At 52.6% G+C, this 27,098-nt stretch overlaps 2 protein-coding genes across 2 annotated transcripts; both read left to right on the top strand.

The window, feature by feature from the left end:
• LOC113186037 (bone morphogenetic protein 8A) lies at positions 1–24,216 on the top strand. The gene is made up of 7 exons (XM_077803717.1): positions 1–331; positions 12,585–12,774; positions 13,175–13,323; positions 20,233–20,427; positions 20,875–20,954; positions 21,452–21,562; positions 24,067–24,216. Exons 1-7 carry the CDS (start codon positions 1–3, stop codon positions 24,214–24,216), a joined length of 1,206 nt encoding a protein of 401 aa, XP_077659843.1.
• Oxct2 (3-oxoacid CoA-transferase 2) lies at positions 14,325–15,831 on the top strand. Its single transcript, XM_077791319.1, is given in 10 exon segments — positions 14,325–14,363; positions 14,505–14,640; positions 14,643–14,817; positions 14,819–14,914; positions 14,916–14,947; positions 14,950–14,982; positions 14,985–15,383; positions 15,386–15,616; positions 15,619–15,740; positions 15,742–15,831. Coding segments are annotated over 10 exon segments (1,353 nt in total).
• Positions 24,217–27,098: the final 2,882 nt, after the last annotated feature.

Below are 27,098 nucleotides of genomic sequence, written 5' to 3'. Positions count from 1 at the left end.
ATGGCCACGCATCGGGGACCGCTCTGGCTCCTGGGTCTGGCGCTGTGCGCTCTGGGAGGCAGCCCCGGCCCGCGCCCTCCACACAGCTGTCCTCAGCGTCGGCTGGGCGCTCGTGAGCGCCGAGACATGCAGCGTGAGATCCTGGCGGTGCTGGGGCTTCCTGGGCGGCCCCGGCCCCGCGCGCCACCCGCCGCTGCCCGGCTGCCCGCGTCGGCGCCGCTCTTCATGCTGGACCTCTACCACTCCATGGCTGGCGACGACGACGAGGACGGTGGATCCCCGGAGCGGCACCTGGGCCGCGCCGATCTGGTCATGAGCTTCGTCAATATGGGTGAGTGCAGTCAGCGAAGGATGGCGTCGGGAATCGGGGTGACCTTATGCCCTCCAGGAAGGGAGTGGGTATCAGGCTGTCTGGAAGGTGACAGCGCCCCCAGGCAGGCCCCTGGGAGAGTGAATGGGTTTGCAGGGGTGTATGCGCATCATTGAGCAGTGCCGGCCCAGGGCTGGGACGAAAAGTCAGGGAGCAGTAGACAGGTCCTGCAGGGGAGTAGGGACTACAGTGGTCGGGGAATGAAAAATCTAAGGGATGTCTCGGGTTGTCTGAGCTGTGAGGTGGACAGGAGCAGTCAGGATGTGGACTTTCAGGGGGATGCATTCGTCCTGTCTCCAACCACACCCAGGTTTAGGAATCTGGTAATGTTGGGACCACCTGGGTGGCACCAGGAAGACAGTTGGGTCCTGAGAAGACTGGTGAGTAAACAGAGCCTGTGATGCTATCAGTATGATAAGGGCAGTACTGAGGAGAGGGACAAAGTTCAGCGTGAAAGCCTGTGGTCATCATCAAAGTGACCAGAGCTGACCCATAAGCCTGAGTCCTCACATAGCAGATTCTTCCCTGTGCAGCACTGAGCCTGCGGGTGGAGTGTGCTGTCAGGGAGGGGCTGGGGAAGGAGTGGACAGACAGCTTCCTGCACCTGGGCTGTGGCCTGGCAGGGAGTGAGTGTCCAGGCCTGTGAATGACCCAAGGGACAGCTTAGATCCTCTTCTCTCTCCCAGAAAAAGCTTGGCTCTTTCTGTCTGTAGAAATTTCTCTAAACTGAGTCTGAGTTCTCCCAAAGATCTCAAAGACACTTTCACTACTACTCTTGAATGCAGAGTCATGAATATTTACTGTTGGTCATATCCTCCAACCACTTTGCCTCCCTTCTGTAGATAGTGACAGGCAGGGGCTTGGGCTGTAACAGGCAGGAGGCTGGGTCTGGGGACCATGTGATGGGGTGACATCAAGGGACAGGACCCTTGCCATGGCTGCCAGCCCCCTCCACACAGAGCGTCACTCCTCCCAGCAGTCCTGTGAACAGCCATGGTCTCCATCCCCACCACCCAGGTGAGGACAGAGGGGCCCAAAGAGGCAAAGGTACCCCTAGGATAGATGGCTTCTGTGTGGCCCAGCCAAGACAGGCCTAGATTGTCAGGTTCTCTATCCAGTGCTCAGGGAGGTGACTTCTATAGTTACATTAGGTTTTTAGAGTGGAGAGAACTTTCTGAGGGGCTTAGGGAGAGGAACACAGGGAACCTGGCAGCAGCAGGATTTGTGGGGTCCTCAGCCATTTGTTTCCTACATAAAGGCAGAAAGAAGAAATAGCCCAGCCTCTGCTCCCCCCATTCAGAGCTGGTGGTAGGCTGAGGTGGGGAGCAAACAGCAGGAGATAGCTGTAAACCAGCACTGGGAGCCCAGGGCCAGGCATAGGATTCTGGCCTATGGAACAGATGCCACCTTCCTGCTTAGAGGGCGGGGAGGTGGGACAGAGGAGGCCATATGTGGAACTGGGACTGGAGTTCCATCTTCAGGACAGGCTGACCTGGGGCTCAGAACCAAGAAGAGCTGTGGATGGAATTGCCTAAGAACATCCCTAGGGGAGCCGCCCATCAGAATGAGTCACTGTACAGCCCATGTCCTGCTTTCCCCAGCATCCCCTGGATCAAGACACTCACAGCTCTGATGGGAGCAGTTGCTGTAAATGAAGTGGGGCCCACCCCTCTGTGACTGACCTTGGGAAAGTCTCTTGCCCGCTTTGAGTCTCAGATCTTAGCAGCCTGTCCTCAGGGTAGTTATGTGATTGGTTGACATACCCCTTGGAGGGTAAACCTGGGCCTAACCATTGCTGACCTTGGTCCCTTCCAGCTGTGACCTAGCCTTTGTGTGGATGTGACAGGATCATCTCCATGTGTCTTGAACACAAGGAAACCAGAAATGGATTCTGAAAGGCAACCAAAAGATGTTTATATCTGTGATTAGAAGAAAAATGACCATTTGAACTTTCACAGCCTTCAATTCCTCATTTAGTCCAGACAACAACATGTGAGACTATTCTGCCAGCCCCATTTTCTGGATTCAGAGAGGTTAAATAGCCAGCCCAGGGCCACACAGAGAGTTCAGGATGCTGTCCATGGCTGTGGATTCCAAATCCCATCTTCTTCCTCCATTTTCTCTGCATGTCTCATTGGGATCTGGGCCTCTGAGGCTGTGGGATTAACAAGCAGGTCTTTGTGCAGCCCTGGCTGTGGGCGGCACCCTCAGAACAGCCTTCTTTATTTTGATGCACTCACTGCACTCTAGAACTCTCTCAGCCAGAGTAGTTTTAACTGGTAATTACCAAGGGTGTAGGTGGGGATTAGACATGAACCAGGATCTCTTCCGTGTTAGAGGCCCAGGCCTAACCCCAAAGATTGGGCCCCAGAACTACTGTGGGGTCTAATAGCAGAGTTGCTATAGTGCTGACCCAGCTCCCACCTTGTTCCACCTCTCCTGTCAGCTTCATCAGTCCCCAGGAAGTGAGGCCTGTCCCTCCAGGTCCCTGACTGTTGATGGTAGTCTGTGGGACACAGAGCTGAGGTCTTATGAGGGCCTCCTGCCAAAGCTCAGGCCCCTTGGGGAGCAAGTAACTTGGGAAGCCCCACATGATTTCCAGGACCTGCATTGGGAGTCAGGGCTGTGGTCAGAGCTGGCGGCCCTGGCCCCACTTGTCTGTCCAGCTCAGCCTGTAGACCCTTAGCTCCTCTGGATCAGGATGAAGAAATGGGACTATTACTGTGTGGAGCAGAGGGATCCTGTCCCTGGTCGCCCTATGCTCAGGCAAGGCACAGCCCTGAGGTTCTTGTACCACCACCTGGCCTCCACTTACTTCCTGCATGTCTGCATCCATTATCTGTACCTTTGCATCTCATCCAGTCTGCAGGGGTGATGTTGGATTAATGAGATGCCTCCCATCCCTGATCCTCGGCTCTGTGTCAGAGGAACCTTCTCATAGCTCCATCCTACTTCTGTGCCCCTCAGGTCTGCCTGGCCTCTCCTGAAGGAGGAGGGAGGGAAGGAGAGAGGAAGGACCAACTCTGCACATTCTTCTTGAATCCTTCCCCACCCTGTGTCAGTGGAGAGGCAGGTGCCTGTGAAACTGAGGAACAAACAGCACTAACAGGCAGCAGTCTAGGCAGGTTCGATGGTGCCATCTGTGCTTTTGCCCTGACCCTTTCCTGAACCAGACTAACTTATTCCTTTGGTCCCAGCAGCCAGGGACGGGGCGGGGGTGATGAACTGAGGCTGTTGGATTTGGCAGAACCAGGACTAAGTGAAAATTAGGGACCTGGGCATGTCCTGCTCTACTCTTGCAGTCCTTCGACCTTGAAGGATGATGCTTCTCCTCATGGGTTTCAGGTCTCTTCCTTTCATCCTTTATTAGGGAATTCTTTCATTTTCCCATTCATTTGACATAGAGTTATTAGTACCTATGAAATGTCAGGCCCCATTCTAATTGCTAGGGGTATAACAGTGAACAGAATCCAAACAATGATGCTGACCTTCTAGTAGGAGAGACAATAATTGCATGCACCATGTAGATAATTCTCAGGTGTGCTAGACTGACCCTTCCCACTTCCCATCTGAAAAAAGAGGGGCTGAGCAATGATAGGGCAGACAGCACTGGATGGAGATATTCTGACCTGGGAGTCACACAGAATTTCATCCAGTCTCTAAAACCTACTGTCAATGTGATCTGGGCTTTCCTGTCCACCTGTCCAAGCCTCTGTTTCTTCCTCTGTAAAATGGAGCTACAGATTTCATGGGGCTGTCAGGGCTTGTGTGAGATGCTACCCAGTGATATACACATGTCCAGAAACTCCATATCTGTTCCATCATTTGAATTTTACAATTGCCGTCACATCTTGGTTTTAAAAAGAGGAGATTAGGTGATTTTCTGAAGGCCACATACAGGTCATCTCTCTGCTTCCACATCCTGTGTTCAGCCCCTACACAGCAGCTGTCTCTGCACAGCCTTAGGCCTGGCCCATCATTAGATGCAGTGAGTGCTGCTCAAACGGACTGTGTTGAATGTGAACATGTGATGTGAACTGAGACTCTTGTTTAAAAATCTCTTTGTTATTTTTTCCCTTTTCTTTCTTTCTTTTTTGTTTGTTTGTTTTGGTACTGGGGATTAAACGAGGTTCTTTCTTTTCTTTTCTTTCTTTTTTTTTTTTGTTTGTTTGTTTTGGTACTGGGGATTAAACCAGGGTCACTTTGTCACTGAGTTAAGTTCCCCAGCCCTTATTTATTTATTTGTTTTTAGATTTTTTTAAATTTTAAGACACGGTCTCCTTCAGTTGCTGAGCCTTGCCTAAGTTGCTGGGGCTAACCTGGAACTTGTGATCCTCCTGCTTCAACCTCCCAAGTTGCTGGGATTGCAGCTATATGCCACCGTGTCTGGCTGTTTTGGGATTTATGAATGCATATTTCTTATAGATAACTCAGATCATGTAAATTAAGTACAGAATTTCCTCATAGACAGTTCAGGCCACATATTCAGAAGCATATGATGTGGAAGCCCTCATTAATCTCCCCTATACCTCAGAAATCCAGTGTTTTAATCCTTTGTTGTAACTCCTGTTCCCAGACAGCCCTGATAGTTTTCCAACACAGATACTAATATTTCCATTCATACTTTTTATTATGTGGGACACAAATACCAACTGTTTTGCTACTTTATCTTTCACTTACTAATAAATCTCTTATCCTCATAAAAGGTGACTGTTAAAGGGATTGTATGCCCCAAAGTATTTCTTTCTATGAGTTGAAGGTGGGTCCCTGTTCCCCTTAACCCTGTTTGGCCTTCAGGATGGTATAGCCTTGTGGAATTTAGTGACCTCTCATGACATCTCTTCAGCATTTCTCATCTCTGAAAATAAATGACTGATATTGCCCCCAGTAGACAGAGGAGGATGCTGTCTTAAAGACCCTGGCCTCTGGCCTGGTGCCCAGTTCTTCAGGAGCAGAACAACAGAGTAGCAAATTACTCCAGAGTGCCACACACCAGGTTTTCATTCTGGGTCTTCCACTTGAGAGCTGCAAGATGCTGAGCAGGTTAAAGTCTTGGTATCTCAGTTTCCTCACCTTTAAAGTCAGGATAATAATACCTCTATTGTAGTGCAGTGACTAGGCTAGGGTACACAAAAACTTAGCAGGTGCCTGGCACTGCTCAATAACTGGCAGCCGGTACTAAGAGGGAGGAGCCTGCTGTGTTTCTTTAGCCTCCCACCTCCAATCAGTTCCTTAAAAGCCCATAGTAGAGTGGTAAAACGCGTTGCTCCAGGATCAGGTGGCCTGGGTCAGACCCCACTGCATTACTTCTATTTGTAGTGGACACTGTGGTGAGCTGATCAGCTCTTCAGCATTGTGTCATTCATTGTCCCAGCTGCCTGTAGCATGGACTGCTGACAGCTCACAGCTGAGTACTCTAGACATTGACTGGCCCCAAATTAGGCACCCCACATTCAATGACTGGTCTGTGGGACTATATATATATATATATATATATATATATATATATATATATATATATATCTGGTGCTTGCATCAAGAAGGGACAACTTTGAAGGGTCTCTGGCCCCAGAACTCCCTGTGCAGTCGAAACTGGCTGAGGCCTTTGTTGTGATTGCATCATTATTTGACTCTGTCCAAACCTGCTCCTCTGTTCCCTACAGAGAGCACTCCCCAGTAACTTCCCAACTCAATCTGTATCCCAGGAAATCCAACCTAACATCCTGTCAAAAAGAATTTTGTCTAGCCAGGATTGGTGGCATATGCCTGTAATCCCAGCAACTTGGGAGGCTGAGGCAGGAGGATTACAAGTTTGAGGCCAGTCAGCAACTTAAGCCCTACCTCAAAATAAAAAATTAAAAAATTAAAAATGGGCTGGGGATGTACTTCAGTGATTAAGCAACCCTGGGTTCAATTCCTTTTGCCAAAAAAATAATTTAAAAAAATTTTTGTTGTTATTTCATGAAATAGGAGATCAATCTCACAGAATGCTTAGGAGTATTAAATGAGTTCATCTGTAAAATGCTGAAAAGAGTGCCTAGTAAATAAATGCTCAATAAATGTCAACTTTGGTAGTACATGTCTAGACCAAGGCTATTTGGTTAGTGATGAGACCAAGTGTAAAATGCAGTCATTTCCTTTAACTTCTGGCTCTGTCCCCTGAGCAGACCAGGTCTCTGTATGCAGGAAGGGTGCTAGAGAAGCTTCAGACTACAAGACCTGGGCATAGAGAAGACTGAATGGTCCAGGGTTTTAAGAGCAATCTGGTCATTCCTTAGTAAGTACTGCTAGGAGCATACTGTGTGCCATTCCCCTTCTTGGTTATCTTGGGAGCTAATACAAAGCACAGCCCAGGTCCCTGGTCTGCTCATTTTACTGGGAAAGACAGGCCCAGAGACAACTCAATATAAATTATCACAGAATGGAAGAAATAGCCATTCACCCATTGGACAAATATGGGTTCAACAATGCAAAAGAGGCCAAAGAAGGAGGAGAAAGCATGGATTCCTGGCTGTGGTACAGAGAAAGCTTGGGAGCAGGTAATATTTGTGGTGGATCTTGAAAGACAGGCAAAATTTAGTCAAAAGGAGGTGAGAGGATAAGGTGTTCAGGAAGAGGGGAGGCATAGAGGTGAAGAAGGTCTTGGCGTGCTCTTGGAACTGCAGTCCCTCCAGTGAGAATCCAATCATGCCTTTTTCTATTCAGGATCCTTCTTGAAACTGTGTGCCTTTCTTGAATAGAATTCAAGTTCCCCCATTGTGGCATTCCAAGTTCAGTATTTTAGTCTAATAGAACCACTGTTTCCCTTGACCAATGTGGCAAAGCCCTAATGAAAAGAAACATACATAGAATACATAGAAGTCCAGATACACCTAGGTTCAAATTATATCTTGGATGCTTCTAGCTGTGGCTTTGTATAAACTATTTAACTTTCCTGATCTTCAGTGTTCTTACCTATAAAATGGGGTGAACAATTCCTCTCATGGCATTGTTGTGGTAGCTAGTCTCCATCATGGTTTTTCATGAGTCCTCCCTCCTGGTATGCATACGGTTGTTTAGTCTCCTCCAACATTGTGCCACCATTGCTCTGTGTGACCAACAGAGATGATATGTTACTGCCAAGATTAGGTTATGAAAAGACTGTGGCTTCCATCTCTCTTAGGTTCTAGGGGAGGTCATCTGGTGAGCAGCTCTGTGGAGATACACACATGATAAGGAACTCAAAACTTACTACCAAGAGCCACATGAGTGAATTCAGAAGTGGATTTGTCAGTGCAGTCAAGTCTTCAGAGACTGCAACCCCATGAGAGACCCTAACCTAGACCTACCTAGATAAATGCCTAGATTCTTTTTTAAAATATTTTTTAAGAGAGAGAGAGAGAGAGAGAGAGAGAGAGAGAGAGAGAGAGAGAATTTTTTAATATTTATTTTTCAGTTTTTGGTGGACATAAAATCTTTATTTTATTTGTATGTGGTGCTGAGGATTGAATCATGCCAGGTGAGTGCACTACCGCTTAAGCCACATCCCCAGCCCTAGATTCTTGACCCTAGGAAATGATGTGAAATTATTATTTTGAACTGCTACATTTTCAGTAATTTTTTGTACAGCCACAGATAATACACTTGGGTAAGCATGAACAGAAGTGCATCTCTAAATATCTAGCATGGTGCCTGACACATAATTCAATGCTTAAAAAAGGAAAATCCACACTTATTTCCCACTTCTATGCCTTTGTATAGATGATACTTCTCCAATTATGCCTGTCAAAATTCTTCTACCACTCTTAAATATGTTTCTAGAAAAGTATTCTCTGATCCCTTCTCCCCAAGGTAACTTAGGTGAATGGAGAGCTCATCCTTCATTGTGTATGCATCGCTTAGGGTCCTAGTCTCTCTCTCTGCCCATCTGCACATCTAGTATTTTCTCCTCATCCTTGGGAAACTTGGAACAACCTGAAGACAGTGGCCAAATCTAACTCTCCATGGCACCCCCACCCCACCATGTGCCCCAGCTCTTGCATGGCAGGTGCTCAGGCAGACTGGCAAAGCTGAAGGAAACAGGGGTGCAGCAGGAAGTGGGGAGCACCCAGAGCCAAAGAAGGAGTCTGGGCCAGGATGGGGCACAAGTGGGGCCAGCCCTCCCTGCCTTTGTGGTGCCAACAATGGGTGCAGCATCTCTCTGAGCCCTCCCCTGGGACCCCAAGTTCCACTGGGCCCTGCCTGCAGGATGGTGCCTTCAGTAGGCATTCTAGGGACCTAGTTGACATGTAAAACCTCCCCCATCCCAGTATTGCCACCTGTCAACTCCAGGGCCATTCACTTCACATTGGCTCCAAGTCTGAAAGTTCACATTATGGGACCCTAACCTCTCCTGTGACCTCCACAAAATCTCAGCCCCTTCTGGGCCTCAGTTTCCCCTTCTCTCCAGGGTTGCCCTGCGGGCCTTCCCAGCTCTGACCAAAGAATATGCCTGCCTCCTACCCACTGGTGAGGGTCCCCCCAGGGGTGAGTCACAGGGTGGGAGGAACACCCAGCCCACCTCCTCATGGAAGCCTCTCCTTCACAGGCAAGAGGGGATGTGTCACTGTGACCATGTCTTTCTGGAAAATTCCCACAGTCCAGGTCTTTCCTGGGTTTCAACTGGAGGAACCATGCGTCCTTCTTGCTCCCATCTCTTGGGAACTATTTTTGACCTTGGCAGGCTTGATGTGGTGGCCTGTGCGGGTGTTCCCTTTTAATTTGGGGTCTGAAGCCATCTGAGGACTGGATCAGTAATTATGTGTACAGTCATTTATGGAAACAGCTCTTGAAGAAAGTCAGTAATGAGACCTGGCTGAAGATACCTCAGAAAGAACCTGGGCCTCCTCTCCCCAGAGCTGAGGTTTCTGGTGGGAGAAACCCCTTCAGGAGGCAAGATCAACAGGTCCTCAATCCCACAGCTCTTCCAGGGGCCTCAAGGGGCTGTGGAAACCAGGGTCTTTTCTTAGATCTGAAGTGGGGCTCCCGCAGCCTTTGTTACCAGCAGGACTAGCCAGACAGGCCTAGCCTGTCCGCCTCTGGGGCCCTCAGACAGGGACATGCTGAAACCTGGTAGCCACCCCCAGACTGGCATCTGTGCCCCAGCCTAAGGGGCTGTGAGTGCTGGACACTGAGCCACTGTCCTGGGGACAAGAAGTCCTAGGGAAGAACAGACAGGTACCCCCTTTCTGGGTCCTTGGAACTCAGGGGCCTCAATGAGCAGGCTGCTGGGAGGCTCCCATGTCCATGTTCAGCCCTTGCCCTCAGTGAGCCCATCCTTCTGCCAGGCAGCTGAGCCAGGGGAAAGAGGGCAGATCAATTATGGGGTCTGTGGGTGGTCAGAGCAGGCTCCTCAGTGAGGGGAAAGTAGCCTTTAGACATGGTGGAGGGGAGCAACTCAAGGGAGGGAGGCCTCCAAGGAACCTCTGGGGGGAAGGTGCCTGCAGGTAGGGGGCACCAGAGGCCATGACAGACAGACAGGCAGATAGTGGGGCCAGCTCAGGGAGGGCCTGGGGTACACAGCTGAGCCTAGACTCCCCGGGTGGGCCTCCAAGGCTGGGAAGGATTGGAAGGGAGGCTGATGGGCTGGTCAGAAACTTGTCCTCCTGACAGCCTCACTGAGCTGGAGGAGGAGGGTGTCTTTTGATCCGACTCTTGGTGAGAAACAAGACAGGTCACCTGGGTGAGTCTAATTTTGTCCAAGAAACAAAAATAACCAATGCTTTGTTGGTGTCAGGCTGATGGACACCAGGTTTGGCATCTGGTGGTCCATCCTATGAGTGGTGGGCACAGGGCCCTGGAGTGGACAGGCAGAATGTGGACAGTGCTGTGGCCAGGGAGGCCGCCTGCTGCCCTCAGTGGGCCTTTCCCAGAAGCATGGGATCCGGAGGTGGTTTGATCAGAGGCTGGAGGAGGAGGCTGAGGGTTCCGTTGGCACATGTTGGTGATTCATGATTGTTTATTATTCTGGTAGCCACATTAAGGTGGTTCAGAAACTAAATCCATTTACTGCTTCTCCAAACAGAAGCTGGTTCACTGTTCAAAAAATTTAGGCCACTTTTGTAATTCTCTCAATAAACATTGAGAGGTGACTGTGGAACCAGACATAGCTTTGACATTTCCTGTACCCAGTGAATTGGCTTTTGCATATGGCTTTTCATCATTTTGCTAATCTGTCTTTGGGATTCTTTCATCAAAGGGTAAATTCATATGAATGAATACTTTCAGCATCATATGAGAATGCTCGTGCCTGATCTTACTTCTTTCTCAAAGTCCATCTTGAAAACCCTATGAAAAGCACCCAGTCCCCTTGCCTTTTTTTTTTTTTTTTTTTTGATACCAGAAATCGAACCCAGAGGTGCTTAATCACTAAGCCACATCCCCATCCCCTTTTTCTTTTGAGACAGGGTCTCACTAAGTTGGTTAGGACCTTGCTAAATTGCTGAAGCTGTGATCCTTAGGAGCTTGCTAAATTGAACTTGTGATCCTCCTGTCTCAGTCTCCTGAGTTGCTGGGATTACAGGCATGAGCCATCATACCCAATTCACCCTCTGCTTCCTTCATACCACATACCAAAGAAACAGTATCCCTTATTTTACTTGTTTTTGATTATATTCCATCTCTCCCATTAGATTGTAACTACATGAGATATCTGTCTTGTTCACTGAAGTAGTTCCAGTACCCCGAGCAGTGTCATATGTGAATCAATGAGCAAACAATTACATCTATTTAGAAAAAAAAATTTTTTGAAGTCCTATTCTGAGGGAGAAGTAAAACTTCAAAAGACACCCTGATGTGCTATGGGACACAGCTGGTCCATTTCTTCTCCTCCCTGGGGGTGAAACTTCCCAACTGCTCCTACGCAAACATGCCTGTCACCTGGCCCCCCCCAGGACAGCTGTGGGCCTGTCTATCTCTGGACCAGGGGCGATATGTGGGGACCACAAGGAGAGGAAGTGCTCTCCACATCCGCCTGGCAGCCTAGCCTGGTGCTTTTTAAAACCTGACCTGTGGTCACTGAGCCCAGTAGCCAGAGAGAGTTTTTAAAAAGACTCAGATACATATAATTAAAATCTCAGTGTTGGGTTTTAGAGAAGGCACTGGGCAACTCCCACCCTGCTTTCCGGAAACACAGATTTTTGGTGTTTGAAAGTGACAGGGAGCTAAAGTGAGACTGCCCTAAATATACCATCCTGAGCAGTTCTGAGTCTCTGGGCAAATGTGGATTTGTTCCACAGCCGTGGCCTTTGCCCAGACAGCTGGGCCAGTCCCACCACTGGCCCCACCTCGGCTCTCACCTCCTGCCTGTCTTTCACCCTTCACCCTTGCCTGCACAGGGTCCTCCAGTCTGCCTCTCAGACCACGCTGCCACCTACTGACATGAGTAGCCCAAGGCTTCACCCCTCCCACAGGTGGGCCCAGCTAGACCCACTGCTGCTTCCAGAGTGTGAAACTGTGGGAGGTCCCCAGCCCCCCTCACCAGTACACACCACTCCTCTCTGCCTAGAGCACACCTTGCCACCTCACCACCCACTGAGATGTCTTCCCATTCATCACCTCCTTATGGAGGCTGCTTAGATCCCACTTCCCAGAACTTGAATAGGACTCCCCAGGAGTCATCCTACCTTGGTGCTCCTTGTTCCTTTCTCTGTCCCTCTTCTTCCTTCTTAGCCCCACAAAAGGCACTTGGTAGTTTCATCCTTGGTAGTTTCTGGCAGTGGTGTCCCTCCCTGCCCTCAGGTCATTTTACCCTGGGCCTTGCTCTACTGGCCTGTCCTCTACAGTGCCCTATCCCTGGACACTGAGGCAAATTTGCACTCAAGCCTCACGGTCCAGCTCAGCCGTCATGTATATCTGAGCTCTCCCCGCCTCTGTGACCTTTTCCTGCTTTGGGTTTCATGTCCATCTCCCTTTTAACCTAGGAGCTTCCAGAAGAGGGCCTTCTGCTCTCTCATCTGTGGGTTCCAGGGTCAGGAAAGGGCCTTGTAGGAGACAGGTACAAGTGGGGTTCTGGCTTGTGGCTTGTAGAGCACTTGTGGAAGTCCTTTCTACATGACCTCATGAAGCCCTGTCTACACCTCCCCCAGAAAAGCCTGGAACAAGCCTGTCTGTGGAGGAGAAAACTGGCCTTACCCTACTTCAGAGTCCATGCCAACCCAGCTATTAGTGACCACCTGGCTCCCACTTTGTTTTCCAGTGGAACGTGACCGCGCCCTGGGCCACCAGGAGCCCCACTGGAAGGAGTTCCGCTTTGATCTGACGCAGATCCCAGCAGGGGAGGCTGTCACTGCTGCAGAGTTCCGGATTTATAAGCTGCCCAGCACCCACCCCCTCAACACAACGCTCCACATCAGCATGTTCGAGGTGGTCCAGGAGCACTCCAACAGGTGCCTCCCTCGGCCCAGGCACCTCCCATCTCATGGGCTCCTGGTCAAGGCTCTGGCAGGGTGTCCTGCCCCACCTGGGGGGAAGGGGCATTTCCCAGAGAAAGAAAGGGGAGCTTCCTGGGAGAAGAGCCTCAGAGATGGGAAAGATGCTGGGCCAGACAGTTCCTGCCCTGCCATCCTGACTGTGGGCCCCTGGACGGGTCACTGAGCCACTGAGTCTCAGTTTTCCCACCTGCACAGTACCATGTTTTGAATTGATTATTAGTGAAATAAGGCACAGACAGAGCTCAGAGCCAGGGCAGGATAGATGTTCCAGTAGTGGTCCCTAGGTGGCACGAGACCCACAAAGGTAGCTGGACCGGCCCTCAGCCATCAGTTAATTGTTCTTTCGTGTCCACAGGGAGTCTGACTTGTTCTTTTTGGATCTTCAGACGCTTCAAGCTGGGGACGAGGGCTGGCTGGTGCTGGATGTCACAGCAGCCAGTGACCGCTGGTTGCTGAACCGTAACAAGGACCTGGGACTCCGTCTCTATGTGGAAACTGAGGATGGTGAGGCTCAGGGTCTGGGCTGGGTGAGCTCCCCTGGGGCTCCAGGAGGCTGTGCCAGCTGAGGCCTCTAGAACTGTCCAAAGTGACCTCACTGGTTCTTGGGCGCCTGGCCTTTCTCTGCTGTGCCCACTGTGAAGACTCCAGTGGGTAGATAGAGTGAGGTCCTGGACACAAGGATGCCCTCAGCCAGAGCTGCTTTTCCTCCCCTTCTTCTGAGGAACATCTGGGGTGCTGAGAGTCCAAGTGTCCTTCCCCAGGAAGGGGCAGTTCCCCCTGCAAGAGGCCCTCCACACGGGCAGTTCCTGTGCTCCAAGGACAGTAGGGGGAGGTGACTTCATCCTCAGGCTGAGTGAGGGACTGTGGTTGGAATCCCAGCTGTGTGAGACAGTGACATCAGCAGGTTACTTACCTTCCCAAGACTCAGTTTCCTCATCCACAAAACGAGGTTCCTTCTCTCCTTCACATACAGGAATTTGGGGAGCATGCCTTTATACCAGGCAGTGGATGGAAAGGCCAAGGGAGCATAAGATTGGTCTGTCTGAAGTCCAGTGAGAGGGCCACATGGAGGAGCAGAGGGCAGGAAGGAGACCTTGGAAGGAGACCGAGGGTGGGCAAGGGTCACTGTGAGCCAGGTAAACAGCTGGGCAAACAGCTGGGCAAGGCGTTTGGGGTTTCTAGGGGTAGTTTAGCAGCAATGGGTGATAACAGGTTCTGACAAAAGTTTTTTGAAAAGGACGCTCTGAGATTCCCCGCTCAAGGAGGGGAAGCTTAACTTGCCACAGGTGTGGGTGCACTCACTGCAGGGTGTCCGCGGAAATAAACCATTGTGCAGCCTGGCACCACTGAGAGCTGTGACAGGCGGCTATCACCTTCAAACACCATCCCAGTCAGGTCACCCTGCAGTGCCCTAGCTCCTGAGTCTCGGGAAGCTTGACAGGGTTTGGGTTTCGGTGGGGAGCAGGCGGGGAAGTAGGGATAGTGGAGCGCGCCCCAGGCGCGGGATGCAGCGCCCTCCCTGCGGCCAGAGGAACACTCTCTTGGTGCAGCCGACCTGTTCTGACCTCAGAGCCCCACTGACCATGGCGGGGCTGCGGCTCCACCTCTCTGCCAGTCGCTCAGGGCCATCGCTGTCCCAGGGTTGCGCCCACCGCTTCGCCACCAGCCCTCGGTCCGGCGCCTAGTTCTACATGGACGCGGTGGAGACGGTGAAGGACATCCGCAATTGGGCGATGATGCTGGGGGCGGGGGTGTTCGGGCTCTGCGGGAACCCCGAGAACCTGATGGCCGCGTTGCTGAGGACCGCCGAGAGGGACCTGAAGTGGTGAGCAGCAACGTGGGCGTGGACGACTTCGGCCTGGGCCTCTTCCTAGCCACCAAGCAGGTCCGCAGCGTGGTCTGCTCCCACCGGGGCGAAAACAGGCTGTGCGAATAGCGGTACCTGGAGGGCGAGCTGGACCTGGGGCTGACGCCGCAGGGCATCCTGGCCGAGCGCCTCCACGCCCACGGACTACCGCAAGCTAGTGCAGGAAGGTGGCCAGCATCAGGTACTACCCCACGGCAGCCTGGCCATCCCGAACCAGTCGCGAGAGGTGAGAGTTCCGGGGCCAGCACTACCTCCTAGAGCGCTCCTCAGGGAGGACTTGGCCTTGGTGAAGGGGTGGACAGTGCGGGCAACGTGATCTTCAAGGAAAGCGCCAGGACCTTCAACGTGCCCAAGTGCAAGGCTGCGGATGTCACGGTTGTGGAAGTGGAAGAAATCGTGGACGTGGGGACTTTTCTCCCATTCACGTTCCCACCATATATGTGATCGAGTGATAAAGGGGCCGAAATAAGAGGGGAAAAAAAAAAAGAGCTTTTAGTACTGCGGAGCGAAGAAGATGGGAAAGCCCTGCTGGGAGAAGAATTAAGGATGCTCAGGATCAAATGCTTGGCTCTTGAATCTGAGAACCTCTGATATGCCAATCTGAGCATCTGAATCCCTCTCTTGGCCGGCAACTTCATCAGCCCTGACATGACAGTTTATCTTCACAGTGACAAAGGAATCCTGGGCTTGGGCCCATTCTTATCGAAAGATGATTGGATCCAGATGTCATCAGCACAGGCAAGCAGACTGTCACTTTGTTCCCAGCGATGACTCCTCTGCCATGATTCACAGGGGACATGCAGGTTTCTAAATACCTCGACCTGGCCAACTGGATGATACCAGGAAAGAAGGTGAAAGGAGTGGGCAGTGCCATGGATTTGGTATCTGGTGACAAGACCAAAGTAGTGGTCACCATGGAGCACTGCACCAAGGCAAAGACCCTCAAATCGTGGGAAAGTGCACATTGCCGCGCTTCGTGGACCACATCATCACTGAGAAGGCTGTGTTTGACGTGCTTGGAAACAGGAGGCTGACACTGATGGAGCTCTGGGAATGATTCCACAGTGGACGAGGTCAAGATCAGCACAAGCTGCACCTTCGCTGTGTCTCAGAACATCAAGCCCATGGAGCAGTTGGCTACGTGACGCCCCCAGCCAAATGTGTGCTGGCCAGAGCTCACCTCCAGGAATTTACTAGGGAGGGAGAAGGTAGCCGCCTGAGGGCGCTGCCCAGCGCTTGGCTCCCTGCAGAGGCTCCTCAGGCCTTCTGCTGCCAGGTAGACTGTTCTCTCAAGAGCGATGTGACTTTCATTAAAAACAAAAGGAAACAGCTAAGCTCACTCGTGTGCCCTGCGAGTGCTGCAGAGCTCTTTGCCACATGGTACTCTTTCACACAGGATTTCATTCCAGTGCCCCCCTTTTCATTTTTTTTGAGACAAAACCTTGGAACATGCAGCCCTCCTCCCTCAGCATCCCAGTAGTGTGGATAACAGGTGTGTGCACCACACCCAGTTGTAAGGTGTCATTTTATTTCCTTGAAAAACACACAATCCTAAGTGCGACTTTGTGAGCGGAAGTGATGTTGCCCTCATGAGAGCCTTTCCTTTAGCCCCTCCGACTTTTCCTCCAAGGTCCTGCATTCTGTTCCTAGTTTTGTTTCTCGCGTCGGCCCTCATCCATGCACACTCCTCCTGGTAGGACATGGATGTCTTTATAGGAGGAAGGCAGGGCTGTCTCCAGGGTAGGGGACCTGTGAGTTGGAGACACTGAGGTGGGGGCAGTGGGTGCTGGCAGTCTACCTGGAAGGAGCCTGTATAAATAAACAGTCCCCTTGTTGCCAAAGGCTGCGGTTTATCACAGGGCGAGATCTAGAAACCCCACCCATGGCCTGGGCAGGTTCTTTCCAGTTAAATTGCAGTGTCCCATGCAATCCACACAGATTCTGTCCTGGAGATCCAAACTGACTTTGGGTGAAATAGTCCCTGAGAGCCCAACAGGGCCCTGGATATGTCATCCTGAATGCATAGTCTCACAATCTAAAGTGAAAAAAAATATATAGATTTGTGTGTGTTTGTGTGTGTGTGTGTGTGTGTGTGTGTGTGAGAGAGAGAGAGAGAGAGAGAGAGAGAGAGAGAGAGCACACACGTGCGTGCTGTGAAGGCCTAGTCTGGAAGGCAGTGTGCACTTAGCGAGTGAGAGAGAGAGAGAGAGAGAGAGAGAGAGAGAGAGAGAGAGAGCGCACACACACACACACACGTGCGTGGCAGTGTGCACTTAGCGAGTGCAGCTCCAGAGGCCTCACAGCCCAGAGACCTTGCTCCTAGCTGCAGTTCCAGCTGCAGCTGGTGGCATTTCTGAGGACCCCATTTGAACTTCACTCCAAGGAAGTGACAGATCCTGCATGTGATTGGGGTGGGAATAGCCTGGGGTGTGAGGGAAGTGGCAGGGACCACAGCCAGGTGGGGGTGGATGGCATATCCATGAGTGCACTGTGTGGTCCCTCCTTGTGCTTCTGGGGGGCCTGATATGCCCTGGGGGTCAGGAGAGGTCTCCAGCTGCAGTGCAGGGAAGGCAGGCTCATGGGAGAGCTGCCAGGAGAGTGAGGAGAGAGCTGACCTAAGGGATGGAAGCAGGCCTGGGACACTCCTGGGATTCAACAGGCCCCTGAATTCTCCTTCATGTGGCTCCAGGGTCACTTCCACTCAGGCTGAGGTGGGGCAGGGGCTACAGGAAGAGCAAGCTGGCATCAGAACAGAAAGAAGCCTTAGGGAGGAGATATGGGGCAAAATTTGGCCTAGGACAGTTTGGTATGCCCAAGGGCTTAAGCGCTGCCAGGGGTCAGGATAGGCCAGGTGAGCTGCCAGCCCATCTGGTCCTAATGGGCGGGCTTAGACACGAGGTGAGGTTGGGGACTCATGGTGTTCCATACAGGTCCATGGGGGAAGGCCACAGTGTACCCCACAGCAAGAATAAAGGGGTGGCATACCCACCAGCACCTTCACATGCTCAGGTCAACAGCACAGCCCTTGGCCCCAGAGTCTCCTGAAGCCCCCACCTCTGCCTTTCTGGGATGGGGTCTGCCCAGAGCTGGGCATCCTGGGGTCACTGTCAGGCCTGCCTGGGCCTTCTCTGCAGCCAGTGGGAGCCAGGGCCCTACCCAAGGATGGGGCAGATGAAGAGCAGAGCTGGTGGGTAAGAGAGACTTTGTCCTGGGAAGAGGTGACCTCCCCCAGACCTGCCAGATGCAGAGCACTGAGAGATGACCAGTGTCAGTCCCCTTGCCCTGTTGTCCCTACTCCAGCCAGGCCTCTGCAGAGGGGGGAGCAGCTGCCTGCTTTGGCCCCTCTGGGCCTTAGTTTTTGTTCCTGTAAAGTACAAACCTTGGGTTGGCTGCATCCAAGGGCCCTCAATTCGGCTCACTTGGCTATGGGAGCCCCCAGAAGTCCCCAAACCCTACTAAGACCACCCCCAAGGAGCCTGTGCAGGTCTGCTGTGTAACTGTTTTCATGTGGCTTCTGATCTGTGCCTACAGACCACTTGAGACCCTTGAACACAGCCTGGAGCATGGACAGCCCTCCTGGTCATGGGGTAGCCAGGGCCCAGGGTTCCTGAGGAGGCTGAATCCTGCCCTAGGTCTGAGGCCACTATCAACCAGTCTGTGGGGACTACTCTAGTGCCCATGTGTGACTGTCACCACCCTCCCTGCTCACTGTCACTCCACCTGTCCCTGTGGTGACCTCCCTTGCCTTTTCTTCTGCACCTGTGGCTCTGCCTCCACATAGCTGCTTCCCCACCATAACCCACATGCCCCTCAGGGCTTCTCTCTGGGCCAAGTGCGTGCCCAGCCCTTGCAGGTCACAGCCCCTGCCTCAACATATCTCATCCACATTCCTGAGAAGGAGCCTCACAGGCTCAGTTCATTTGTTTGTGGCAGGTGATGTCATAGGTCAAAGGTTGGTCTCTGAGTTTCCTCGAGTGGCCAGTGGACACCTGGTCTGAGGCCTAGCAGCTGAAGGACTGACCTTGGGTCGGGCAGCCAGTGTCCTTGACCTGTGGTGTGGATGGAGAACCCAGTGGCTCCAGGTGGAATAAATAAGCCTGTATATACAATGTGCATATAAATGTATCGTGTGTGTGTGTGTGTGTGTGTGTGTGAGTGTGTGTGTGTGTGTGTGTGTTTCTATGCACACATAATGAGTGTGTGTGGATGGATATGTGTGTGTTGGTGCTTGGACCCGGAGGTGAAATGGACTCATGTGAACTGAGCAATGGGTGCTGTTTAGAAAGACGAAAATGAGCAGCTATCGCATTTCTGTGGCTCAGTGTGAGAAGCTTCATGAGGGTGCAGAGGGAAGAGGTCCCCATCATGCTCTTCATACCGAAAGCCAGACAAGAACCTCAGGATGAGCTAATACCTAAGGAGATTAGGGTGGATCCGCTCAAAGAGGCTTTATCATTTGACAGGTTTGTAGTGGAGACGTATGTCAACAACTGGGAGAAGGTTTACCTTAGAAAGCTGGAAAACAGACCTCTTTGCTGTGCTGACAACTGTGTGGAGTGTGCCTCATGAAAACAGCCAGGGAAAAGGACAGTGAGCGGTGGGAGTTGGGGAGGGGTTTTCTCTCAAGAGTTTCTCTACTGTGGTTATTACCCCTGCTCACAGTAAGAAAAAAAAAAAAAGGAAGAAAGAAAAAAAGGAAAAAGAAAAGAGCAGAGGCCATGTGCAGGGCGTCCAGCACAGGGTGGTTCTGCTGGCACCTCCAGGGTGAATGGGCTTTTCATGGCGTCCTCAGCTGGTAGCACTGAGGGGGTGAAATCCCGTCTTTGAGGCTCCACTGGTCCTAGGGCTGAGGCACAGGTCTTGTAACCACCAGCCTGGCCCGGTGAACGTGAACTTGGGCCCTGCAATGAAGTTGACATGGCTGAGCCCTGGCTCTGGGTTTTGTTCTCTGGGACTTGGTCTCTGCCCTCCTGAGCCCAGTGCCTGGCACATGCACAGCAGGGAGCAGTGACTGCCCTGCTCTTGGGCTGCGCTGGGCAGAGTGAGCCCTGCTGTGTCCAGGTAGAGGTCGCCACGAGCAGGTGGTGTCACGAATCACACTTCGCATCGCAGAGTGTGTGCGTGCAAGACAGCACACGGCCTCTGGTCCTGCCACCAAGGAGGGTGCTCTGGTTCTGATTGTCACCAACAGTGGACTCCGGTCATCCCTAGTGACCCTGGTGTCTCTTCTGTCAAGTGTGAAACACAGGGACACCATAAAGTCGAGTGAGGCAACGAGTGGGAAACACTTGCAAGCCTGGCAGATGCTTCACTGTCCATGTCACTGTCAGCTGGAGGCTGGGGTCTCTGAGGCCCCCCCAACCTGCCTCCCCAGGCATGCCCTCCAGGGACCTGGGGTGGACTTAGGACTCCGGTTTCAGGTGAGGAAACTGAGGCTTAGTGGGTCCCCTTGGGTCCTCAGCCTGCAGCTCCTGCTGAGGAGCAGAGTCCCTACTGGGTCCATGGTGGACCCCCTTCCATGAGTGACCCTCTCTCCTCTCTCTCAGGGCACAGTGTGGATCCTGGCCTGGCTGGCCTGCTGGGGCAACGGGCACCACGCTCCAGACAGCCTTTCATGGTCACCTTCTTCAGCGCCAGCCCGAGTCCCATCCGTGCCCCTCGGGCAGTCAGGCCACTGAAGAGGAGGCAGCCGAAGAAGACCAACGAGCTGCCGTACCCCAACAAACTCCCAGGGATCTTTGGTGAGGGCCAGGAGGGGCCCGGGTCTGAGGCCTCCTTCTTGGGCAGGACCTTGGCTCGTGTGGACTGAGCCCTGGGCTTGACTGTGGAACGAGTGTGGTGGGAGGGTGGGCTGGGGCGAGAGGTGCCTGCCCAGGGAAGCAGGAGAAGCGGCAGTGGGAGGGTGCTGCTGGGAAGCTCCTTGGAAGAGGTCCCAGGCTGAAAGACAAGGAGGTGCAGCTGGACACAGGTCACTCTGTAGTGATCGGGAGCCCTTGAAGGCTGATGAGCTGGGTCATGGCACCAGCGGGGATCCAGGGATGAGCTCCGCGAGGCCCAGTGGTTTAGTTTCTTGTGGCTCCTTTGTTTGCTAAATGTGCCCACCAGTGTGTCTCCCACCTTGGGAGCACCCCAGGGACCTGCACAAAGCAGGAACCCCAGAAAAGACCTGGCACCGTCTGTCCCTGCAGATGACGCTCACGGCTCCCACGGGCGGCAGGTGTGCCGGCGGCACGAGCTCTATGTCAGCTTCCAGGACCTCGGCTGGCTGGTAATTTCGGACTCTGCTCTCCTCACTGGCAGCCCCACCTGCAGACCCCAAGTGTCCCTTCAGGCAGGAGGGGACATCACATGTGACTTTGGTTTCTCTTCACATAATTCTTTCCTCTGGGTTTGCTGTTTCCTAAAGTTTTCACCTTTATAGTGAGATTTTCTTTTCTTTTCTTTTCTTTTTTTCTTTTTTTTTTTTTTTTTGAGGCTGGGGTGGGCAGAGGAGCATGTACTGCTGCTGGGGGGGGGGCAGGGAGGACAAAGCAGAGGGAGTGTGGCATGTGACAAGGACAGAGCCTGAGGCCCAATCCTGTGTACTGAGGGTCGCCAGATGGATTCAAGCCTCAGATGGAGACTGCCAGGGGTCCCGAGGGTGGGGCTGGGTCCTGAGGCTTAGGGACTGTAAGGGGCAGCCCTGGGTGGTCCTGTGGTAGGTGCTGGGCTGAGGGGCTGGTCAGGGGGCACGGAGATGGGCTCACCTTCTCCCATTCCCCCCAGGACTGGGTCATCGCCCCCCGAGGCTACTCGGCCTATTACTGTGAGGGAGAGTGCTCCTTCCCGCTGGACTCCTGCATGAACGCCACCAACCATGCCATCCTGCAATCCCTGGTCAGTGCCATGGTCCTGGTCAGGGGTGGGGGACAGGGGGCTGGTCAGCCAGGAGGGTGGTGCAAGCAGCTGCTGACAGGAGCTTCACCTGCAGGGACTCCGTCACAGGTCCAGGCTCTCACATGGCCACAGCCTGCAGGGAGACTCACGGGCACCCGAGCACGCACACGCTAGTCAGCATGCACCCAGACACACTCTGTGCCCTGCGTGTGCACGTGTGGCACCCAGACAGACCTGTGTGTGGCTGCCCAGCCTGGTGCAGGCTCCACTCCTCTGAGTCCTGTGAACCCTGATGGGTCTAGCTTCCCTGACACAGGTGCACACGTGTGCGTGACCTGGGCGTGGGCACCCCCTGCCTGGTGGGGCCCCTGGCCAGGTGTGTCTTTGCACTTGTGGACGTGGCTCCCCTGGGGCCCCTCCCAGCTCTTTTCTGGCCATTTGGGTTTTCTCAGGTCTTGGGCTTGCGGTGCCTCAGGGACTGGGCACCTTCTGGTCATGGAAGAAGGTTCTCCCATAAGCGTAGTTGCTGTTGCTTATCGCCAGTGTGATGTGTGTGTTGACTCTGGTGACTGCAACTTTTGCCTAGATGCTGGTCCCAGAATCCCCTGAACTGTTTTCCTAGTAGGAGGTTGTTCAGAGGTGACGCCTTAGAGAGTAATGAACTTGATGGTGCCTCCTTGAGCTTCCTATTGCATGGGGCAGTGGTTCCGCAGGACTTGTCCCCTGCCCACATGTCCTCAGCCTCTGCCTCTGCAGGCCCACAGTGGCTCAGCAAACGTGAGCACCCTGGGAGGCTGTGGAGAGCACAGATGCAAACCAGCGACAAAGGAGATGTGTTCTAGGGAGACAGGGATCGCTGGGCTTTGGGTGGAGGGAGCCTGGACTGGGCCACTCTGCACTGGGGCAGTAGCCCTGTCAGGAGCTGGAGGAAGAGGGCCCTGAGATGGAGCTGGGTGGGTTCAGGGCCAGCAGGAAGCAGGGGTTGGAGGGCAGGGAGGGCAGGGAGGGCGAGGGTGGTGGAGTTGGGCTGACAGAGCCACTGAGGCAGGCTCGGGCTCCCTGTGAGGAGAGCAGGTTTTATTCCAAGTAAATAACAATTCAGGGGTTTAGCAAAGCAGAGCTGGAGTCCCGGGTAGAAGTCTTTCTGTGGTGGCAGTGTCGGGGTGGCCCAGGGGAGTGGGAGGTGGAAGGGGCGGGAGAGGAATGAGGGGCTATCTTGTCCTCTGATGGGAGGTGAGGGCAGCTTGGTCATGGGAGGGGGTTCCCAAGCAGCATGAATGGTGGGGGCTGAGCGCCCTCCCCACTTAGGAGCAGGGGGAGGGAGGCGGGAGGCAGGTGGGGCTGAGCAACTGGTGGATGAGGCTCCATTCAGAGTTCCCAGGACCAGGATGGGAGGCTGGACATGGGCAGAGTTGTTGTCAGGGTCGGAGGAAATGAGTGGCCCTGCTGAGGCCCCTTCCACCCACAAGGTCGAATGTGCAGGGGAATCACACATCTGCAGTTGTACACAGAGGTCCAAGGGGACGTTCAGAATAGAGATGCCACATGTGGAGGGTCTGCAAGTGGTGAGAACAGATGAGACCCCTGTAGCAGTGCAGGAGAGATGGCCAGGACAAGGTGGGGCTCCCAGGGCCTGGGCAGAAGGAGCCACGGGGGTCTGTGGGAGGTCAGGATATAGCAGGTGAGCAAGCCTCACTGAGGGCCAAGAGAAGGGGGTCCCCCCAGGCCTTGGAGCAGCCAAACACACAGGACGGAAGCAGGTTCCTTTGCTCTCTGGCTCCCCTCGAAGGTGGTGGTACTGTCTCCCAGGACCCTTGTGTGTGAGTCTTGTGAGGGATCCAGGATAAATGGCAGCTCATCCTGGAAACCGCTGGCTCCTTCAGCTCTTTGGGAGGGTAAAGGCTGCTTTAGTGGGGGTGAGGGATCTGGCACCTGGTTCCAGTCCTGCTTCACTCAGGTTCATCACGTAGCCCACCGGGTGGCCTCAGTTCATCCTTGGCAGAGACCATTCCTTGCCTTGGCTGCTGTTGTTGAGTGGGGGAGCACACCCAGGCTCTAGGTCTCATCCACTGGTTCCATGAACGCTCCACACACTCCAGCTGTGTAGGGACAGACCTGTGCACAGCTAATGACGGACCCCATGGGGATAGAGTAGAAGTGTAAAGCGTGGGGGAAGCAGAGGCTGCAGGTGCGCCCCAGCACATGTTGCCCACGTGTGGAGGTAGCAGATGTGGCAGGGATGGGCAGGGGACCCAGAGAGCTGAGGAACAGGTGTGCAGGGCCTGGACAGCAGTGCCAGGTGTCCAGCTGTGTGTCCAGGGCGGTGAGCAGGGCAGATGTGCCTGGTGGAAACTGCCTGCCTGCAGGTGGAGAGTGGTTTCGGATGGGGCTGGGGGCTGAGACCTGTAGGACAGGCCAGTGCAGGCAGCAGAGGGTGGCTTGGGTGGGTTCTAGGAGGAGGCTGCTAAGCTCATAATCCCACCCCGTGTCTCCTCCCTGGCCAGGTGCATTTGATGAAGCCAGACGCAGTCCCCAAGGCATGCTGTGCACCCACCAAGCTGAGCGCCACCTCTGTGCTCTACTATGACAGTAGCAACAATGTCATCCTGCGCAAGCACCGCAACATGGTGGTCAAGGCCTGCGGCTGCCACTGAGGCCCTCCACTTGTACTGCTGCTGCTGCTGTCCCTCCTCATCTGGATCTGGCCTCTCTCCAAATGCAGAAGACCCCCAAACCCAGCCAAACCTAAGGCAAGATTGGCAGGGAGGCCTTCAAACCTCACATCCCTCCTTCATGCCATGTTTTGGTCCTCTCCAGGCCCCTCTGCTTCCCTTTCCCTGCCTGAGGTTGGTATAATGGTCCTACCTCCAGCCCTGGTGGTCTGGGTTTTTAAGCATCAGTTTCCTGTAGCCCCCTCTTTCAAAGGCATGAACTGATTAGCTCTTTGGGGTCTTATCTGCAGACCTACCCATGCCCATTACTGGCCCATATTGTGGACAAATTGGGATGACCTGAGAGGCACGTGGTGTCCTAGACCAGCCACCTTGTGCTCTTTACTATCAATTATAGGGTTTGGGAATGTGTAGACAGAGTCTGGTCCTGCCTCTTGCCTGCTCCTCCCAGATACAAAACTGGCATCTCTGGGAAACAGTTAAAAGCAGGGAGCTGCCCTTAGCATTGTACATTTATGGATCTGAATTACCCAAACCACTGGTCAAATGGACATGTGGGGTTAACTCAAGATAGAGCTGAATGAACAACAGGATTCAGGGTTAGAGACAATGGCATGTATCTTCTTCCATCTTCCTGCCTTGGGTCTGCCTCTCTTGGGGGAAGACATCAATACAAGAACATTTTGCTTTGGAGAAATAAGAAAATCTTGGGAGGTTTCCAGTTGATCCATCTCTCTTCCACCATGGTAACCCACTAAGAACTCAGGTCTGTTGAAAATTCTTTATGCTGAGCAAGTATGGTGGTTGCCCTGGGTGGCCATGAAGACAGTGCACAGCATAGATATCATCATCTCCCTTCCCCTCCGCATGGCAATATACCAATAGTCAATATAAATCTTAATATTTTTTATTCTCATTCTGGAAGAATTTCCAAAGGATTAGCACAGGTCTCCTGGGAAGTGTAAAGCATGGGGAAGCAGAGGCTGGAGGTGCGCTCCAGCACATGTTGCCCACGTATGGAGGCAGCAGATGTGGCAGAGGTGGGCAGGGGACCCAGAGAGCTGAGGAGCCGGTGTGCATGGCCTGGACAGCAGTGCCAGGTGTTGTCAAAAAAGTTACCAGTGAAGTGAGACCTGGTTGCCATCTTGTGCCATGCTATGTACGTGCAGCACTGGGGAGCCTTATCAGCACTTGCTTGTGTCCAACAGTACTAAAAACAGACCGGTCACCAAAGTCTGCATCACCCTGGGTACCCAGCAGCCCTGTCCTGTTTCTGGGGCCTGTGAGTCAAAGAAAAGGCTCCTGTCCCAGGGGGACAGTTAAAAGCAGGGAGCTGCCCTCAGCATGTACATTTATGGATCTGAATTACCCAAACCACTGGTCAAAATGGACATGTGGGGTCAACTCAAGATAAAGATTTGCCCCACGATACTGGCCTGATGGCCACATCTGGTAATTAGGCTGTGTTGGGTAGGGAGGTTTGTCTCAGCCTCCACTGTTCCCGGAAGTCACTGTTCTCCTTGGAGCAGCCACTGGGAGTTGGAATGTTTATTTGATTTTGAACTTGCCAAGCCTGTAATTTACCTGCTGGAACAGAGTCCAGCTGTCTGAACTGTCATTAAAAGCATATCCTGGTCCCGCCCCCATCCACAGACACACCCAGCCGAGGTGGACCCAGGGATGCACATTTCTGGAGTTTCACGCTCTTCACCCCTGAGGACTGGCCTTGGAAAGGGCAGGTCTGGCAGAGTGGTGAGGCTGGTAAGCCTGGGGCTGTGCTACACAACAGTAGCCTCTCCAGATGGACTGAGGAGGGCACTCTTGTGTGAGTGTAGAGAAGACACCCTTCCTTGTAAAGGCGGGTCAGACCGTCTGGAAGGTAGTGAGCTCCCCATCAGTGTTGAAGTCTCAGTTCCAGCCTGGATATAAGGAGATTAGACTTGTGAATACTGCTTTATCTGGGCCTGTTTCTCTCTGTGGTGTAAAGGAATTGGACTTTTTGATCTCCAAAGGGCCTTCATCCAGGTAATCTATCTATCAAGCCTGTCTCACACTAAGCCCAGGTGCAGCCTCTTGATCCTGATGGGAGTTCAGATGGCTGTCATGAATCAAGAGCTGGCATATAACATAGGACCTATTTGCCATTCTAGTACTTCTCCAACAGTTTTTTCTTCTCAACATCAAGTATTGTCTTTTAGGCAGTTAAAAACTTTAAATCCATCAGTTGTTTTGATGATCAATTTTAAAAAAATTTTATCCTGGTATCTTCAGTGCCCAATCAATGGTCTGCCATAGCTAGATACCAGGAAGATCTGTCAAATTTACCCAAAGGTTTGTAGGCATGGAGCATACTTTACCTATCAATCAAGCTGTGTAGAATAGGAATAGACAGCAGTTGCCATCCTCCTTTTTTATACCGAACAACTGAATCGCCTACCCTACCTGGCCATCAGATTTCCAGCATATTTTGCCACTGAATGGTCATCAAGTGAAATCAAATGGAAATGCAGCAAAACAACTGGGAATGGACACAGCCTATACATTTTTGTTCCAGGAGACATCCATTTGCTGAGCAAGCATGGCAGCTGAAATGGGTGGCCTGGCTGACAGTATGGATACCATCATTTCCCCTCTTTGCTCAGGGCAGGGCCTGTTTATCTAGTTTCAGCAGACTAGGAGGTTCAATAGGATGGTCAGTTCAGAGCGACTGACAGCAATGAGAAACAATAACAGTTGACATGAAAGGAAGGCACAAAAATAATAATGCCTAGCAGTCTTCAGATTTGCCCCACGATACTGGCCTGATGGCCACATCATCAGTGGATTAAGTGTTGTCTTCTGAGGTAAGAAAATAACATGTTTTT

The sequence above is a fragment of the Urocitellus parryii genome, chromosome 11 (genome assembly GCF_045843805.1).
Source record: "Urocitellus parryii isolate mUroPar1 chromosome 11, mUroPar1.hap1, whole genome shotgun sequence".
Lineage (NCBI taxonomy): Eukaryota > Metazoa > Chordata > Mammalia > Rodentia > Sciuridae > Urocitellus > Urocitellus parryii.
The sequence above is the reverse complement of the archived record's forward strand: the minus strand, read 5'-3'. Positions and strand labels throughout refer to the sequence as shown.